Source organism: Mesoplodon bidens (assembly GCF_964165515.1).
Source record: "Mesoplodon bidens genome assembly, chromosome: X".
NCBI lineage: Eukaryota > Metazoa > Chordata > Mammalia > Artiodactyla > Ziphiidae > Mesoplodon > Mesoplodon bidens.
Window position 1 is genome coordinate 3,081,517 of NC_138163.1, and position 17,678 is coordinate 3,099,194.

The 17,678-nt window shown below is 42.3% G+C and overlaps 1 protein-coding gene across 3 annotated transcripts in view; it reads right to left on the reverse strand.

Moving 5' to 3' along the window:
* The window catches only part of MTMR1 (myotubularin related protein 1), a 72,951-nt gene that overhangs the window by 32,901 nt on the left and 22,372 nt on the right, over positions 1-17,678 (reverse strand). For all 3 annotated transcript variants that reach the window (XM_081221657.1, XM_081221656.1, XM_081221658.1), the window contains 7 exons: positions 15,329-15,404; positions 12,892-12,986; positions 12,393-12,500; positions 6,517-6,618; positions 6,116-6,199; positions 4,963-5,112; positions 3,965-4,153 (listed from right to left, as the gene is read on the reverse strand). In XM_081221657.1, coding sequence (XP_081077783.1) covers positions 3,965-4,153; positions 4,963-5,112; positions 6,116-6,199; positions 6,517-6,618; positions 12,393-12,500; positions 12,892-12,986; positions 15,329-15,404 — 804 coding nt within the window. The remainder of the gene's footprint in view (positions 1-3,964; positions 4,154-4,962; positions 5,113-6,115; positions 6,200-6,516; positions 6,619-12,392; positions 12,501-12,891; positions 12,987-15,328; positions 15,405-17,678) is intronic.

Below are 17,678 nucleotides of genomic sequence, written 5' to 3' on the forward strand. Positions count from 1 at the left end.
CAGAGGCCCTGTTCAGGAACGGGATGTCACTGCCTCAAAGCACTAAGGGTGCACACAGAGCTGGACCTTCAGAAAATCACTCTGGCCATGATGTGGAGACAGGATTGAAGGGAACCTCTACAAAGTACCAGCAAACTGAATCCAGCAGCATATTAAGGAAATTATACATCAAGACCAAGTGGGATTTATCCCAGAAACGTAAGGCGGTTATATGAGTTTCCGAGGCCTGCAGTAACAAAGTACCACAAAGCAGGTGACTTAAAACGACAGAGATTGATTCCCTCACAGCTCTGGAGGCTGGAAGTCCAAGATCAAGTTATTGGCAGGGTTAGTTCCTTCCAGAGGCTCTGGTTTCTGGTGGCTGCTGGCAATCCTGGGGGCTGCTTAGCATGTAGCTGCATCACTCCAATCTTGGCCTTCATCATCACATGGCCACTTTCCCTCTGTCTCTGTCTCTACATCACCTTCTTATTAGGACACAAATAATTGGATTTAGGGTCTACCCTAATCCAGTCTGACCTCATCTTAACTAATTACATCTTCAAAGAACCAATTTCCAAATAAGGTCACATTCTGAGGTCCCAGATGATCATGAATTTGGGGGAGATGCTATTCATTCCATTACAGTAGTCTACATACAAAAATCAGCCAATGTAATACACCACATTACCAGAATGAAGGGGGGAAAAAACACATGATCATCTCAATTGATACAGAAAAGGCCTCTGAAAATCCAATACACTTTCATGATAAAACCATTCAACAAACTAATGGAGGGGAATTTTCTTAACCTGATAAGGGCATGTATGAAAAACCCTCAGCTAATATACCCAGTGGTGAAAGACTGAAAGCTTTCCCCTTAAGATTAGGAACAAAACAAGGATTCCTGCTTTCACCACTTCTATTCAACATGGTCCTAGAGAGTAAGTACCCTGCTGGGTGCTAGATGGGATTCTGCCAGATTCATGAATTGCCTAATAAAGCCAATTAGATCTTCAAAAAAAAAAAAAAGCAAAACATGGTACTTGAGCTTCTTGACAGGGCATTAGGCAAGAAGAAGAAATAAAACACATGCAGACTGGAAAGTAAGAAGCAAAACTCTCTCTACTTGCAGATGACATGATACATATAGAAGAGCTAATGGGAACTTGGACAGATAACTATCCTTGTCTGGTTCCTGGACACATACACCAGTATAGTTAACTTCATTCTAGACGTGCAGTTTGGTGTCCTGCTCCTGTCTCCTCTGCATGGGATAAAATATAATGCACTGCCCTTGCTCTATTGGATGTTTAGAGATTGCCTCTGTGAATGTAGCTTTTCTCATTTTTTTTCTTTTTTTATTTCCTGGGGACAGTACTACAGTGGTGACAGGAAGTACGCAGAGATGGAGAAAGACTGACAGGGGTCACTGATCCGCCAGGCGTGGGGAGCAAGGGGAGCTAATTAAGGGTGACTCCCCATGGTAGGCTGACAAATGCCGCCTTCCCCCCTCCCCTCAAAGACATCCACACCAAATCCCCAGCAACTGTGAATGTGACTTTTTTTTGGGAAAAAAATAGGACTTTGCAGATGTGATGAAGGTTCTTGAGATGAAGTGAGAATACGTGGTTACCTTGGGTGGCCCTAAATGCCATCCCAAGTGCCTCTGGAAGAGAGAGGAGGAGAAGAGCCAGAGATACAATGAGGGGGCGGCCGTGGGAAGACAGGGGCAGGGACTGGAGGGCGGTTGCCATGTGCACAGAGGAGCCACCAGAAGCCCCAAAACACAGGGAATGGGTCTCCCCGGAAGCCTTGAGAAGGAGCACAGTGCTGCCAGATCCCCGAACTGTGCGAGAATAAATGTGTGCTGTTTTAAGCCGCCAAGTTTGTGGTCACTGGTTCAGCAACTCAGGAAGCTCACGCGCTGCCCATCTTTCTCCCCACCCTGGTCCTCTCCCAGCTTCCCCGACCCAGTAGCTGACACCACCACTCACTGCCAGGCCAGACCCCGGAGCAGGGTGGGGCTAGCCTCTCAGCAGCCTATACTGATACAGCCGGCACTGTGCATTCTCCTCACCCAATTTCAATCCTTACGCAGCCCTCTACCTGAGAGACTGTCACCTCCCCTGTTACAGAAGAGGCTTCTGGAGAGGTTACGTAACTTGCTCAGGGTTCTATCGAGCACTAAGTGGCAGAGCAGGGAGGAAACCCCACATGTAACTGAACACAAAGCTGAGGGTTCTCACTACCCTGTCTCTTAGGCTGGTCTGGATACACCGAGGTTTTGTTACCTGGGAGACAGCCAAGAGGGGATGCCAACCAGGCGACGGGATGGAAATCCCATCTAGATCTCAGGAGGGATCAGAGCGGGATAGAAACTTGGGTGGCAAACTGAACACATATGGAGTGTTGAGAATCAGGGCACTGGAGGAGACAACCCAGCGAGATTGGGCAAAGGAGAAAAGAGGACCCCAGACTGGGTTCCAGGCGTGCTGCCATCTGCCAGTTGGGAAGAGGGACAGGAAGCAGTGAAGGAGGCTGGGCCAGCCAGGGTGCAGAGAGGGAGTGGTCCAGGGCAGAGATGTCATGACAGTCAAGAGAATGGGGCCGTCCACTCCGGGTCAGTAGCAGAGATGGCGAACTTCACCCGAAAGCTTTCTCTGGGACAGGCACCCACGCAACCTTCACATCCACTCCAGGAAGGAGGCGTAGTTCAGATGAGGCGATCGTGGTCTAGAAAGATACAGTAACTGCCCACGGTCAGGTACAAACAACCACGCTGCCTCTACGCTCCTGCAGAGCACGCTGGACGCCCCCCGCCCATCCGCCTCACGGTGGGGGCTGCTTGGCAGTTTGTGCACCTGGCCCATGGCAGGCACGTGCCTCAAGGGCCATGGGTGCAACTGACGGCTTGTTTGCTCTTTGAAGTAGGAGGGAAGGGATCCTCCCGAGAGTGGAAAGGGGGACGCAAGACGTTGGCTCTCTGGAGGTTGTGGTCAACGATGGAATCATCAGTGAGCAAAGAAGGGGCACAAGCAGCCAAGAGAAACAAAGACCCCCAAGCACTGCTTAGGGGGACACTGCTGGGGAACCCTCAGACACCCCCCCTCTTGCCATTCTCGTGCATGACATGCTCTGGCACACCACTGAAGGGGTCCCGTGCTGTCTAGAATGCCGTGCCCGTCTCTTCCCGCTGATCATCCAGGGCCAGCTCAAATGTCACCTCTTCTGTGAAGCCTCGCCCAGCGGCACGAGCTCCCCTGGAACACTGAGCTGACACCTCCTACGTGTAGCCTTGTCTGTCCTGGTGTTTCCCCCAGCACCTTGTCCCTAGTACATGCTCACTGCATGTTTATTACCTGAGTGTCAGGTAGGCATGAGATGGTAAGGGCTGTCCCCACCATCCTCATACCTGAAATTCCTTGTGGAGGGGTCAGGACTCTGACTGCCAGAGGCCTGCCTGCAGGACCACACTCTCAGCAAGTCATTTGTGGGAAACAGAAATGACGCCATTCAGAGCCCTTCCCATTGGAAAGAGGGTACTGGAGGCTTGACCACACAGTCTGGGCCTCTTCAGCTGGTGGGGATCAGATGGGAGCTGGGTGCAGATGGCAACTTTGTGTATCTGCCTTGTTTCACATAGCTGGCTCCAATCTAACAGAACTTCAGGCAGGTATGAATTAATCAAGTAATCACCATAGTTCACAGGTTAAAGGGACTTCCAAGGGCCTCAGGATCCTTTCATTAAAATACTTACTAGATTCTCTAGGCGATCATTCTCTTTCTGGGTCTTTACTTAATTAGTTCAGCAGACAGGATTGTGGAGGGGCAATGAGACGACAGGATTCCCGAGGGCTAGGGACCCAGGAGGCCCAGCTGTGGGCTACACCGCAAGAGTTCGCCTTCACTGGGCTATTTGAACGGCATGATGATTTACAAACAGTACAGAAGAAAAACTTCTGCAGCAGTATCGATAATGTACCTTATTGGTGCTGGCGACCTTGTTTTGCCGAGCATCAAAGATGATGAGTTTGTGAGCCTGCGCATTAGCATCCATTATCGTTTGCAAGTACTTCTCATCTTCCTTGCAGCGTTTATCATTGGGACCCACAAGTGGCTGGCTGCAACGGGTAATTGTTGCCTGACTTTCTGGATGAATCCAAGACAACACCTAGTGTTTGAAAGCCATAAATATTAGTATGGTCCTAAAATAATATGTGCTCTAATAACCAGGTAGTGAAAACAAGTTCCCTTCTCAAGCACAGCTGCTGCTGCATATTTTCCTCAAAGGGGAGGAGTCAGCCTGAGGACAGCGTGATAGTGGCCCTGGGACTCAATGTTTGGGTCAGGCTGAAAGAAGTCTGACTAAATGAGCTCTAAGAATCCCCATCTACCTTTAAAATTCTGTGATTCTAAGAAAACCAGAGACTAAGTCAAACTATGACTGACATCAAGCCCCATTTCTATTTGATTGACTAGTTTTATTTTGTTTCCTAATTTAAAAACACCTTTGGATCTCAACAGTGGCATACGTGGCCATATGAGTACAAAGTAAATATACAGTCTCTTAATGAAATCTAAAGCTAAGCCCCCAAACCTCCCATTTTCCTCCAGCAGCCAAGTGACTCAGGGTTATACCAGAGCACAAACTCGGGTCTCAAAAACGTTCGCTCCCTGCTTCACTGTGGTGATAGAATCCTGGGTGTACACATATATCCAAACTCATCAGATTGTATCCATTAAACACATAGAGTTTTTTTATATATCAACAAAGCTGTTTAAAAAACTTCACCCCCTGCTGGCTGCTGTCTACTTTTGCAATGGTGCCCCTTCCAGTATAGGTAGAGCCTTGCACTCAGTATCTAAGAAAGAATGCATTTTCTCGAGGATGATTCACTAATTTTTTTCTGTCTTGCTTTTTTCCATATTAGATCGAATACAGTATACATTTATATCTAAATGACAATGTTTATTACTTACCGGGATTCTGCCTTTTGCTCGAAACGCTGCCACTTTTGAAAGGTCGTCATCTTTTACACTAGTTGGCACGACAATGATGGTGGGGTAGGTGTCACAGAGCTCATAATTACTGTTTACTTTGGATATTTTCCAACTCTCATTTGGCAAGCCCTGCAGGGTGTCAGAGGAAAGTCAGGGGGTGGAGAGGAGCACACTTTTACACTTTCAAAAAGTACTAAGCATGAACCACATCCATTTCTTCTTTTCTTTTCTTTTCAAAAATTTACTTATTTATTAATTTTTTTGGCCATGGCATGTGGGATCTTAGTTCCCCGACCAGGGATCAAACCCGAGCCCCCTGCAGTGGAAGCGCGGAGTCTTAACCACTTGACCGCTAGGGAAGTCCCCATTTCTTATTTTCTACTAAAATCCATTTGTAATTCATTGTTCATTGCTACTTAAAAGTTTAAATATACATTTATTTAATATAACCCATTTCCTACCTAACTCATTAAAAAAACCTAATGAAGCATAATTTCCAAACATACTAAAACATGAAAATTGTATACTTGAATCCCAGTCGTATGCAATTCTTGTCACGTTTTCTATAACAAATGAGCATAGTGCTGTTCTTAAAAATACCCATGGAAGTCATTTAGAGAAGCAGAAAGTTCTTAAAAATGTCTAAAATAAGGAATATAAAATAACCATACCAAATATAAGGTGCAGGCAAGGAGTAAATGTCATGAAAATAATGTCTTATTGGAATATCTTCAAACTAACAATGCACTAAAGAGCTTCTAGGTATAGGAACACCTCATCAGACTGACGTAGCCATGCCATATACTTAAAATCTAACTTAAACCATTGGTTTTGATCCTTACTCATCAATTTGCTACCAGAATATCTAATAAAAACCATCTGGCTGGTTTGGTTTGTCAACCCCCGTCCCTGTACTCCACTTGCACTCTGGAAAAAGGAAGAACAAACAGTGCCATAACCAAAGGTTTGGTATGGGGAGAACGGACATCCAGAGCTGAAGAACCCACAAGCTAGGTGAGTTACACCCATGGACAACTTGTTTCAAAAGGTTTTTTTCTCCACTACATTTCTACCCTTTTAGGAAAAAGATGCTCAACCTATTATTTTCCGATTGATAAGCAACACACTTTACCTGTCTTTTATATTCAGATACTGGATCATAAACTTTCCATCCATTCACTGGAAATTTTTCTTTATAGTTGAATGCAAAGAGTGTCTGGATACAAAACCACAAAATATATATGTCAGCATTTCTTTGCTATGTCATATGCCCACTATTAAAGCTTTTCATTCAGTTATGAGATGAATGTATTAAGATTCCTACTTTAATCTGTAAATTTTGAAGCAACAAGTTGGCAGTTTTCTTCATCCTACACAGAACTTACATATTTTAAATATTCTAATATTAGTTACCAAAGAGAGAAAAGAGATAAAGGAAACCTCTGGAAGAAAGAATAGTTAAACATGAAATTTTTAGACCTCCACAAAGGCATTCAGACACACACATAAAAAGATTTATTTTGGTGTACTTACCTGACCATTGGAAAGAGGAAATGCATGTTTGTTGAGGTTTTCAAATATCCCTAGTTTACTCTGTTCTTCTTGTTTATAAGCAAGTCGCAAGTTCCTCATATCCTGTTAAACAATTAGCAAAACTCGTTTATTCAACATGTATTGAGTACCTATGAAGTAGACACCACACTATGAAGAGATAAATAAAATATTTTTATTCATTTCTCATGAAATATAGTCGGCCCTCCTTATCTGCAGGCTCCACATCCACAGATTCAACCAAGCACAGATCGAAAGCACAGGGGGAAAATGTTCCAGAAAGTTCCAAAACACAAAACATGAATTAGCAGACTGCCAACAACTACCTACATAGCATTGACATTGTATTAGGTATTATAAATAACCTAGAGATAATTTAAAGTACACAGGAGGATGTGCGTAGGCTCTATACAAATACTAATGCCATTTTATATAAGGGGACTTAAGCGCCCAAGATTTTGGTATTTGCTTGGGGGAGGGGGGTGTCCTGTAACCAATCACCAGTGGATACCGAGGCAATTCACAAAGCACCTCCAACAAGATAATAAAAGATTAAGTGAGGAAATTGGAACAAAGGGGATGTGTTGGGGAAAAACCTCATCAGATGGAACCAAGAATAAGGTTAGTACATAAAAGACATGCCATCAAGTCCTGTGCACTTACTTGCTAAAGGCGTGCCATAGAATCAATCAGTTGTGGGCTTTAAGCTGCTATAAGAGTCAATTACGGAATTCACACCATCCATCAAATAGAAATGCGACAGAGGTTTCTCCTCTGAACTCAAAGCAAGGACTCTGTGTCATGTATGGCCCTCAGTGACTTCCTTACAGAAAGTATAATGCTGTTTCTCAAGATCAGTTTCTGAAAGCACCCTGCCATGCGAGCTGCCAGCCCAAAGCTCAAGTGGAAGTTGTCAGGAGCAATGCCAACAAGGTGGCTCTGACAGTGCAGTTTCTTCCTGGGACTGATCTGAGCACTACCCCCTGACCTTTCTAAACCTACGTTGTTAGCTAAACACAAAAATCTCATTCTTATTTAACCTTACATCAAATTTGAAAATAAATATGACCACAAACAAATTAAACCAAGAGCAACTGGGGAAGTGAGGAAGTTATTGTTGTGATATTATTTCTAACAGTGAAAGAATGGAAATACTAACCTAAATGTCCAATCAATAAACAGGATCTGGCTAGAGATTACTACAAGCAACTCTATGCCAATAAAATGGACAACCTGGAAGAAATGGACAAATTCTTAGAAATGCACAACCTGCCAAGACTGAACCAGGAAGAAATAGAACATATGAACAGACCAATCACAAGCACTGTGGTTGAAACTGTGATTAAAAATCTTCCAACAGACAAAAGCCCAGGACCAGATGGCTTCACAGGCAAAACCTATCAAGCATTTAGAGAAGAGCTAACACCTATCCTTCTCAAACTCTTCCAAAATATAGCAGAGGGAGGAACACTCCCAAACTCATTCTACGAGGCCACCATCATCCTGATATGAAAACCAGACAAAGATGTCACAAAGAAAGAAAACTACAGGCCAATATCACTGATGAACATAGATGCAAAAATCCTCAACAAAATACCAGCAAACAGAATCCAACAGCACATTAAAAGGATCATACGCCATGATCAAGTGGGGTTTATTCCAGGAATGCAAGGATTCTTCAATATACGCAAATCAATCAATGTGATACACCATATTAACAAATTGAAGGAGAAAAACCATATGATCATCTCAATAGGTGCAGAGAAAGCTTTCAACAAAATTCAACACCCATGTATGATAAAAATTCTCCAGAAAGTAGACACAGAAGAAACTTACCTCAACATAATAAAGGCCATATATGACAAACCCACAGCCAACATCATCCTCAGTGGTGAAAAACTGAAACCATTCCCACTAAGATCAGGAACAAGACAAGGTTGCCCTCTCTCACCACTATTATTCAACATACTTTCGGAAGTTTTAGCCACAGCAATCAGAGAAGAAAAAGAAATAAATGGAATCAAAATCAGAAAAGAAGAAGTAAAGCTGTCACTGTTTGCAGATGACATGATACTATACATAGAGAATCCTAAAGATGCTACCAGAAAACTACTAGAGCTAATCAATGAATTTGGTAAAGTAGCAGGATACAAAATTAATGCACAGAAATCTCTAGCATTCCTATACACTAATGATGAAGAATCTGAAAGAGAAATTAAGGAAACACTCCCATTTACCACTGCAACAAAAAGAATAAAGTATCTAGGAATAAACCTACCTAAGGAGACAAAAGACCTGTATGCAGAAAATTATAAGACACTGATGAAAGAAATTAAAGATGATACAAATAGATGGAGAGATATACCATGGTCTTGGATCAGAAGAATCAACATTGTGAAAATGACTATACTACCCAAAGCAATCTACAGATTTAATGCAATCCCTATCAAACTACCACTGGCATTTTTCACAGAACTAGAGCAAAAAATTTCACAATTTGTATGGAAACACAAAAGACCCTGAATAGCCAAAGCAATCTTGAGAACGAAAAACGTAGCTGGAGGAATGAGGCTCCCTGACTTCAGACTATACTACAAAGCTACAGTAATCAAGACAGTATGGTACTGGCACAAAAACAGAAATATAGATCAATGGAACAGGATAGAAAGCCCAGAGATAAACCCACACACATATGGTCACCTTATCTTTGATAAAGGAAGCAAGAATATACAGTGGAGAAAAGACAGCCTCTTCAATAAGTGGTGCTGGGAAAACTGGACAGTTACATGTAAAACAATGAAATTAGAACACTCCCTAACCCCATACACAAAAATAAACTCAAAATGGATTAAAGACCTAAATGTAAGGCCAGACACCATCAAACTCTTAGGGGAAAACACAGGCAGAACACTCTATGACATAAATCACAGCAAGATCCTTTTTGACCCACCTCCTAGAGAAATGGAAATAAAAACAAAAATAAACAAATGGGACCTAATGAAACTTCAAAGCTTTTGCACAGCAAAGGAAACCATAAACAAGACCAAAAGACAACCCTCAGAATGGGAGAATATATTTGCAAATGAAGCAACTGACAAGGATTAATCTCCAAACTTTACAAGCAGCTCATGCAGCTCAATATCAGAAAAAACAAACAACCCAATCCAAAAATGGGCAGAAGACCTAAACAGACATTTCTCCAAAGAAGATATACAGATTGCCAACAAACACATGAAAGAATGCTCAATATCATTAATCATTAGAGAAATGCAAATCACAACTACAATGAGATATCATCTCACACCAGTCAGAATGGCCATCATCAAAAAATCTACAAACAATAAATGCTGGAGAGGGTGTGGAGAAAAGGGAACCCTCTTGCACTGTTGGTGGGAATGTAAATTGATACAGCCACTATGGAGAACAGTATGGAGGTTCCTTAAAAAACTAAAAATAGAACTACCATATGACCCAGCAATCCCACTACTGGGTATATACCCTGAGAAAACCATAATTCAAAAAGAGTCATGTACCACAATGTTCACTGCAGCTCTATTTACAATAGCCAGGACATGGAAGCAACCTAAGTGTCCGTCAACAGATGAATGGATAAAGAAGATGTGGCACGTATATACAATGGAATATTACTCAGCCATAAAGAGAAACGAAACTGAATTATTTGTAGTGAGGTGGATGGACCTAGAGTCTGTCATACAGAGTGAAGAAAGTCAGAAAGAGAAAAACAAATACTGTATGCTAACACATATATATAGAATCTGAAAAAAAAATGGTCATGAAGAACCTAGGGGCAAGATGGAAATAAAGACACAGACCTACTAGAGAATGGACTTGAGGATACGGGGAGGGGGAAGGGTAGGCTGGGACAAAGTGAGAGAGTGGTATGGATATATATACACTACCACACGTAAAATAGATAGCTAGTGGGAAGCAGCCGCATAGCACAGGGAGATCAGCTCGGTGCTTTGTGACCACCTAGAGGGGTGGGATAGGGCGGGTGGGAGGGAGGGAGACGCAAGAGGGAAGAGATATAGGGATATATGTATATGTATAACTGATTCATTTTGTTATAAAGCGGCAACTAACCCACCATTGTAAAGCAATTATACTCCAGTAAAGATGTTAAAATAAATAAACAAACAAATAAATAAATAAACAGGGTCTGGCTAAATGTACTATGTAGTACCACTAATGGAATACTACAGAGCTGTTAAAAACAAGAAGCAGCTTGTTATATACTGCTCTTAAGGGGACACAAGATACATGGTTAAGTGGGGGAAAAAGGGGGCAGGACAGTGTATATAATATACAACCATTCACATTTTCAAATACATACTTGTGTGCATAGACCATCTGTGGAAACTTGTAATGGTGGGTGCCTGCAAGAAGCAGATCAGGGTGGCTGGGTGTTGGGTGGAGGGAAACTTACTTTTTACTACACACAGTTTTTGTACTTTTTGAATTGCATATCACCTGTTTAAGCATGGCCCTGGTAATTCTAGGCCGGAAAACATTTTAAAGCAGCTATTAGCAAAAACTCACCCCAGCCACAAGAAATACCACAGGGAAACAGCCACAGGACATCTGCCTAAGTAACATTAAGTTCCTGCTGTGCCCTCCCTCCAAGCTACTGTGGCTACACACGTGGCAGCTCACTGACTGAGCTGACTTGCTATTTAGGATTGCTCAGAGGGAAAGGCATTACAAGCAAAGGAAACAGCATGTGTGAAACCCCAGGAGTTTGTGTGGGGTGGAGATTGGGGGGTACAAGGCAAGTGTGCACAACTCTAGGAACGTGGATTGCAAGAACAAGGGGAGGGAGCTGCCGAGGGAAGGAAGTCCGGCTCACGCCGCGGGGTCTCCGTAAGTTTTTCCTCCAGCCTGAGGGTAATGGGCAGCTAGGTAGGGAAATGACCTGTTCCAGAATTGCAGAATTGATCAAACCCCCCCTCTGGTTTCAGTTCTGCAACGGCTTCGCACTGCTCTGCGTGCGGCACCCTGGACTAAGAATCAGGACAGCAGTGATTGGTCCTAGGGGAGGACTGCCGTGTGGTGCCCAAGGTGAGCCTAGTCAGCCAGTAGATTCCCGACCTGGCACAGTAAAGGGTTATTTGAAAAAGTAGATTCAACTGCAGTCTAGGGCCAACCAGAGGAAGGTCTCCTCAGAGATTTGATCAAAGCAAACAGACTGGCAGGAATCTAATCCAAACCCCAAGTTGGGAAGGGACCTTGATGATGCTGTAGGCAGGATCTCTTGCCTGGTATTTCAGGTGGGTTTGTTAATACACTGTATTCCATGAGGCAAAGTCATTGGGAATAAAACATCAGTTAAGGTGTTTCTTAAACTACTAGTCCTCATCAAAGCTGTCACACAAATTTTACTTAACCCCTTGGAGGAAGGGGTGAAAACCAAAAATAAGCATGGCTCAGGTGCAAATTCCAACATAGCCAAGAAACTTAACTGTGTTTTTAATCACAGAATTTATGAATATTGTTGTCCCTTTAGGAAGTCTCTGACTGAAGACTAGTCTTATCACTACAAACTGGAAAAAATATTGATCTCTGCTTTCCACTTGACTTCTCTGAAATGTAACAAATATCGTCACCGCCTAGGTTACAGGTCCATGTTAATTAGAACACTTCAATGGAAAAGAAGCGGTTTACTTCAACGGCTTATATAATGGTCTGAATTGGCTGATGAAAGGTTGAAGAGGTCTGGGTCCTGAAAACATCTGAGTCACTAATGTCCGAATTACTCTTACTCTTACTCTTACTCAAAGGCTGTGAAAAAGTTCCAAGCTAGCCGCCCCCTCTAAGTTTCCCTTGTGTCTGGACCGTACCTTGCACATGATCTCTATGCCACAAGAGTTGTCTCCATGGCTCTGCGCTCCAATCTTCTCAACTCTGCTGATCACTCCCAGGGGGACATCGAGGACGAAATGCGGGTCCTGGGTTCACAAATGAACATGAATGCCAATCAGTGTCGGCTAACACAGCTTTCCCATTTTAAGTCTTCGCTGGCTTAAAACACCTTTGCTTACTTCACATTTCCTCTTGGTCCTGGCTAAGACACTGAAGTCTGATTTATAACCTGCTTTGTGAAGTAGACGTTGAGACTACAGTTAAACAACCCCCTCACCCCCAGTGCAGGTGAAAGTGCTACTTTAACAGCCTTTTTTTTTTAAGATACAAAATCTGCTTGCAAATGCGCACATCTTAAAACTGACCCTCTGTTTCTCTCAGGGTGATGGGATTTCAGGCTACTATTTACTGTCTTCTTTATTGTTTACTTTCTTCTGCAGTTTTTAAAAAAAATAAAACACACTTTTAAATACTCACTCTCTCTACATTCTTGAAGTACATCTTAAAGTCTGTCACTGTCAGGGTGCCACTCACTGCTCCCACAAATGGGCAGATATACATGACATCTTTCACTGAAAGAAAAACCCCAAAATATCATCTACTGCCGTTGACTTGTGTCAATAAATCTTAACATGAGTTTCCAAATATATAAATTTGTGATTCCAGTTTTCTAGGAATTTAAATTCTTTCATTACTTTAAATAAAGGCATAGATGGATAGTCTTTTAATAAAATTCCATTTTTTAAAACAAAATTTTGATTTGCTACTTGAGGTTTTAAGTAAAAGGCCTCATAATAAGTTACATTTTGTAATTTTTTTCCAAGTGGTTCACATTTTCCGTGAGTGATAAATTAATCACATTCAAAAACACATTAATTAAACTCTGAAGAACCTGGGCTACCATTTCATAAATCACTGCTAATGAAAACTAACTAAAGCTAAACACTGTTCCCTGATGCACCTCCAAAGAAACTGCTTTACAGATGACAAAAAACAAAACCACATCAATGAAGTGGGAAAAGACTGCTTCAAATTCTTCATCAGCTTCCATATCAATTTTATTTTCGTAATGTTAATAGCAATATCTTTCACATCAAAATCAACAACATATATGACTCCTATGAATGTTAAGAAGCTCACGCCTATCACAAAGATACCACATCTTCAAAATCTTCCCAAAGTGCTGTTCCATTGAAATGGCAGGAATGGACACAGCTACAGATGAGTCCGACGGGATGAATAATGGTACTAAAGATGTCATTCAGCCAAATTCTCAAAATGCTTGCATAAACTTTTCTGTAACTCATTATATACCGAGCAGCTCCTATTGTTGGGGTTCTGGGTATAACTGGACAAGGTTCCTGCCCACCAGGTGACCCGTGAGAGACACTACACAGAAAATTACCATATAGCCTAATAAATGCTATCAGAACCATGTGGAATCAATGTGATAAGAGCTCAGAAAAGGAATGACTTAACTCAGCAGGGAAGCGGGGGAGGGGAAGGGAGGAGAGATCAGTGAGTTGCCAGAGGTTAGTGTGGCTGGGTCAAAGGGTGCACGAGGATGATGGGACACGAAGCCAGAGAAGACTTGTTCATGAGTGTTCATAGCAGTTTTATTTGTAATAGTCAAACAGCAGAAACAACGTAAGAGTCCATCAGTAGATGAATGGATAAGCACACTGTGGTGTAGCCACACAGTGGAGTACTACACAGCGATGAAAAGGCATGACTGCTGACCCATGGCACTGACAATATGGAAGACTATCACAATAATTATGCAGAATGGGATAAGTAGACAGAAGAACATACTCAATGATTCCATTTCTATAAAACTCTAGAAAATATCAACTAGCCTACAGTGCCTGGGGAAGGGGGAGAAGGCACGGGAGAGAGGGATATAAAGGGGCCTAAGGAAACTTCTGGGGGCTGATGGGTATGTTCATTATCTTGACTGTGATGATCACTTCCCAGGTGTATAAATGTGTCCAAACTATTCACGTTCACTTTAAATCTGTGCAGTCTGTTGTCCGGAGAAGAAGAGGCATGACATAATTAGCTCTGCATTGTAGTCACATTGTTCCCAGAGCAGCACGGAGGCAGGGCTAGAAACGCTCGCAGAGAAGGAAAGCCCAGAGAGGCCAGAGGAGCGCCAGAATGAAGTTCCAGAAGCCAAAGATAAAAACAGTTTCAAAATTCAGGTCGGGCTGAACAGAGTCCAGCAGGAGTAGTTGTTTGGAGGTCCTGATAGGAGAGCCCAGCTTCTCCAACACAAGATGACCGTGTTCTGAGACCTGGCACGTGCCTTTGGGAGAGAGCCACGAGGGAAGAAGGCGACACTCGGCCTCACAAACCAGGCCGTCCAACCTAACCCTGGCGATCACGAGGTGAAGAGGCCATAGCCGGCTGCCCACCCCTCCAGCCCCAGCAGTCCGCCTCAGGCCGTTGCCCTTACAATCCAGGGTGGTGACACATGCCCTTTTCCTGCACTAAAATTGTACTTTCTGGACTCTTATAAGCCACCAAAATGTCTTTGCCAAGTTCTCAAAACTGTCATTAAAAGTATGATATGGATCGCCTGTCAATACGTTTTCCTTATAGTGAAGCCTTCCAACAAAGCAGCAAACTGACATTACTGTGAGAGTCTCATCAGCCTTCAGTTCATGGGGAAAAGCTGGACCCCTCTTCTGTTGGTACTGCCGCCTAAGACTCACTCGGAGCTTAAACGGATCCTCTACAGTCCCTTATCTCTTAAGGCCATGATGACATTAATAAAAATGACTAGGTCTAGTCCATCTGTCCCCTAATTAAATTGGTCTGGCTGATCTCCAGCACATATATCATCTGTGCTTGCGAGTAAAGTGCCATTTCATTTTATGGATCTCTATAAGCAAAGTGTACTTGTGAAACTTACCAATGGCCTTGATTGATTCTCCTGGGAAAAGGGGCGCCTCTTCCATCTGTGCCAGCTTATTTCCATCCCTTAGAGCCTGGCAAGAAACCAAACAGGAGTAAATCTCACTTTCCAACTGTAGACCTGGGAAGAATGGTACTGTTCTGCGCTCTTGCTACGAGGCTACAGAAGCGTGCAAGGTGTATGCCCCCCTCCCCGTACAAGACAGTTTCAAAGCTCAGCATCACAGGACACCATGCTGCATAGTCTAGCAAATTGTTACACATATTTAAAGTTCACAGTTAGAAAGCATTAATACAGAAATGGCTTGACGTGACAGATAGATACTGTGATCATGACACAGACAGCTATTACAAGGTGCCTCCAGAATTTGGAAATAAGGTCAAAAAAGGTTACCTTCTGAGCGTGAAACTAATACAAATAAAATCAACATTAGATGCAGATGCTTAGTTAGCTGTAGAAATGGCCCAGCTATGAGACTGCGTGGGAAACCCCAAAGTCTAAATAACAAGAAACCAGGGAGGGGTCTCTTACTAAGGAAAGCCCTAGGCTTCTGCACTGCAGCTCAGCTACCTGCTTCTGCACAAAGCGTACAGGTGGGACGGGCGAGTGGGCCTGTCAGTGTGTATCCCATTCAGGCCAAAAGAATGCGCCCTCATCTGGCAGACAAGAGTATTTCACCCACTCCTGTGGAGCAGGGTGTGTTCATCAGGCTTCTCCGAAGTCAGTTCACTCTGTGCTGATTCCACGCTCACCAAGCAAATTGCTAATGAGGTATCAGGGTTCCTGCTACAATGCCACTAGGAAAAGGATGTCTTGGATGGCTGGAAAGATACATGCCCACATTTCTAAATGTCCAGATCTGCACTGTGGCCCAGTAGCTAGTCTCTTGCAAGCTTGGTTGGATAGTACCAGATAACTCAGGGGAGCTGAGAAAATGGTGATCTTGAACTACAGTGCTGGGGACCAGAGCCTGAACTCGGTGCCTATTCCAAGGTACTGCCACCCTGTGAGATGCTGCCAAGGAAACTGGTCACTTTCTCCTGGGCATCTCTGACATAACGTGTCACGAATAAGAATAAGGTGTTCAAAACCCCAGCAATTCCCAAGCTGTGTTTCATAGAGCATTAAATTCCCAAGAGATGTGAACAGGACTTTTGGGGAAAAGTTTGGGAAATGCTGGGTTAAAGGAAACAAGTTTAGCTAGGTTTTTTTTGCCTTTTTTTTTTTGTGAGGCAAGGCTTTAGCATGTTAATGCATGCCAAATTGGCCAGAGGGCGCTGGAGTATGCTGCATTTCCCCTACCTAGTCCATCAGGGGCTTTCTCCAAAAAATACCTGTTAACATCAGGAGGTCTCTAGTGTTCAGCGGAAAACAGATTAGACAGTACTAAGTTTTCAGCATAATGTTGTGAAGCAAAATATTAAAAATTGATATCTTTTATAATTCTAATCAAAATTATTGAAAATTCAAAATAATTATTTTTCAGTTATAAGCATATTTCAATATATTTTATAAAGGGACTTAAAGGTCCATTTAAAAACACTATATATAGTAGGCTCATCCAATTTTATAAAATAAAGAAGGGAAAATGTCAAAATATAAAGAGCAAACTCAATGCTAAATGTTGGTCAAGGTATGTCCATTCGGGGAGGGCACAAAATGACACAGTCCACCCTCCTCCTCAAGATACACGGTTAAAATCATACAGATTAGTGTTCATGGTTCCCCTAAGCAATTTTATTCAGTTTAAATTTTTAGCCCAGATTGGGTTTTATTTTTCAATTTTTTTAACATCTTTATTAGAGTATAGTTGCTTTACAATGGTGTGTTAGTTTTCAGATTGGTTTTTAAGACACTTCTCAATCAACATTTTTAGGGACACAGAGAACTGTTAAAGGGGACACGGAGAAGTGTTTGTGGATGCATTCATACTCACACCTGATTTGGAAATACATCTCTGACACAATAAAGCATAAACCAATATTTATACTTTTAAATGTCCAGTTTTAGAAACACTAAAAAAATCACCAATCTTAATAGAAGCCTTTTTTTGAAAGTCTGCTTTCTTTAATTTATTGCCTAAACTAGTGACTATTTTTATAATATAGTTACAAAGTCAGAAAGCTATTTTAATCAATATTCAAGTTTTAAATAACTTCAAATGTTACACTGTTAAAGCTTATTTTAATGGGTAAATATTATCATGTAGACTTAAATTCCTTAGCTGATATTTAAAAATAAATGGGAATAGGTTATTTTGAAATATATTTACTAAAGCAAGCTGTTCTAATCAACTGAATCTGGAAGAGGTGAGGGGAAGTCTGATTCACTTTAAGCTTTATAGCAA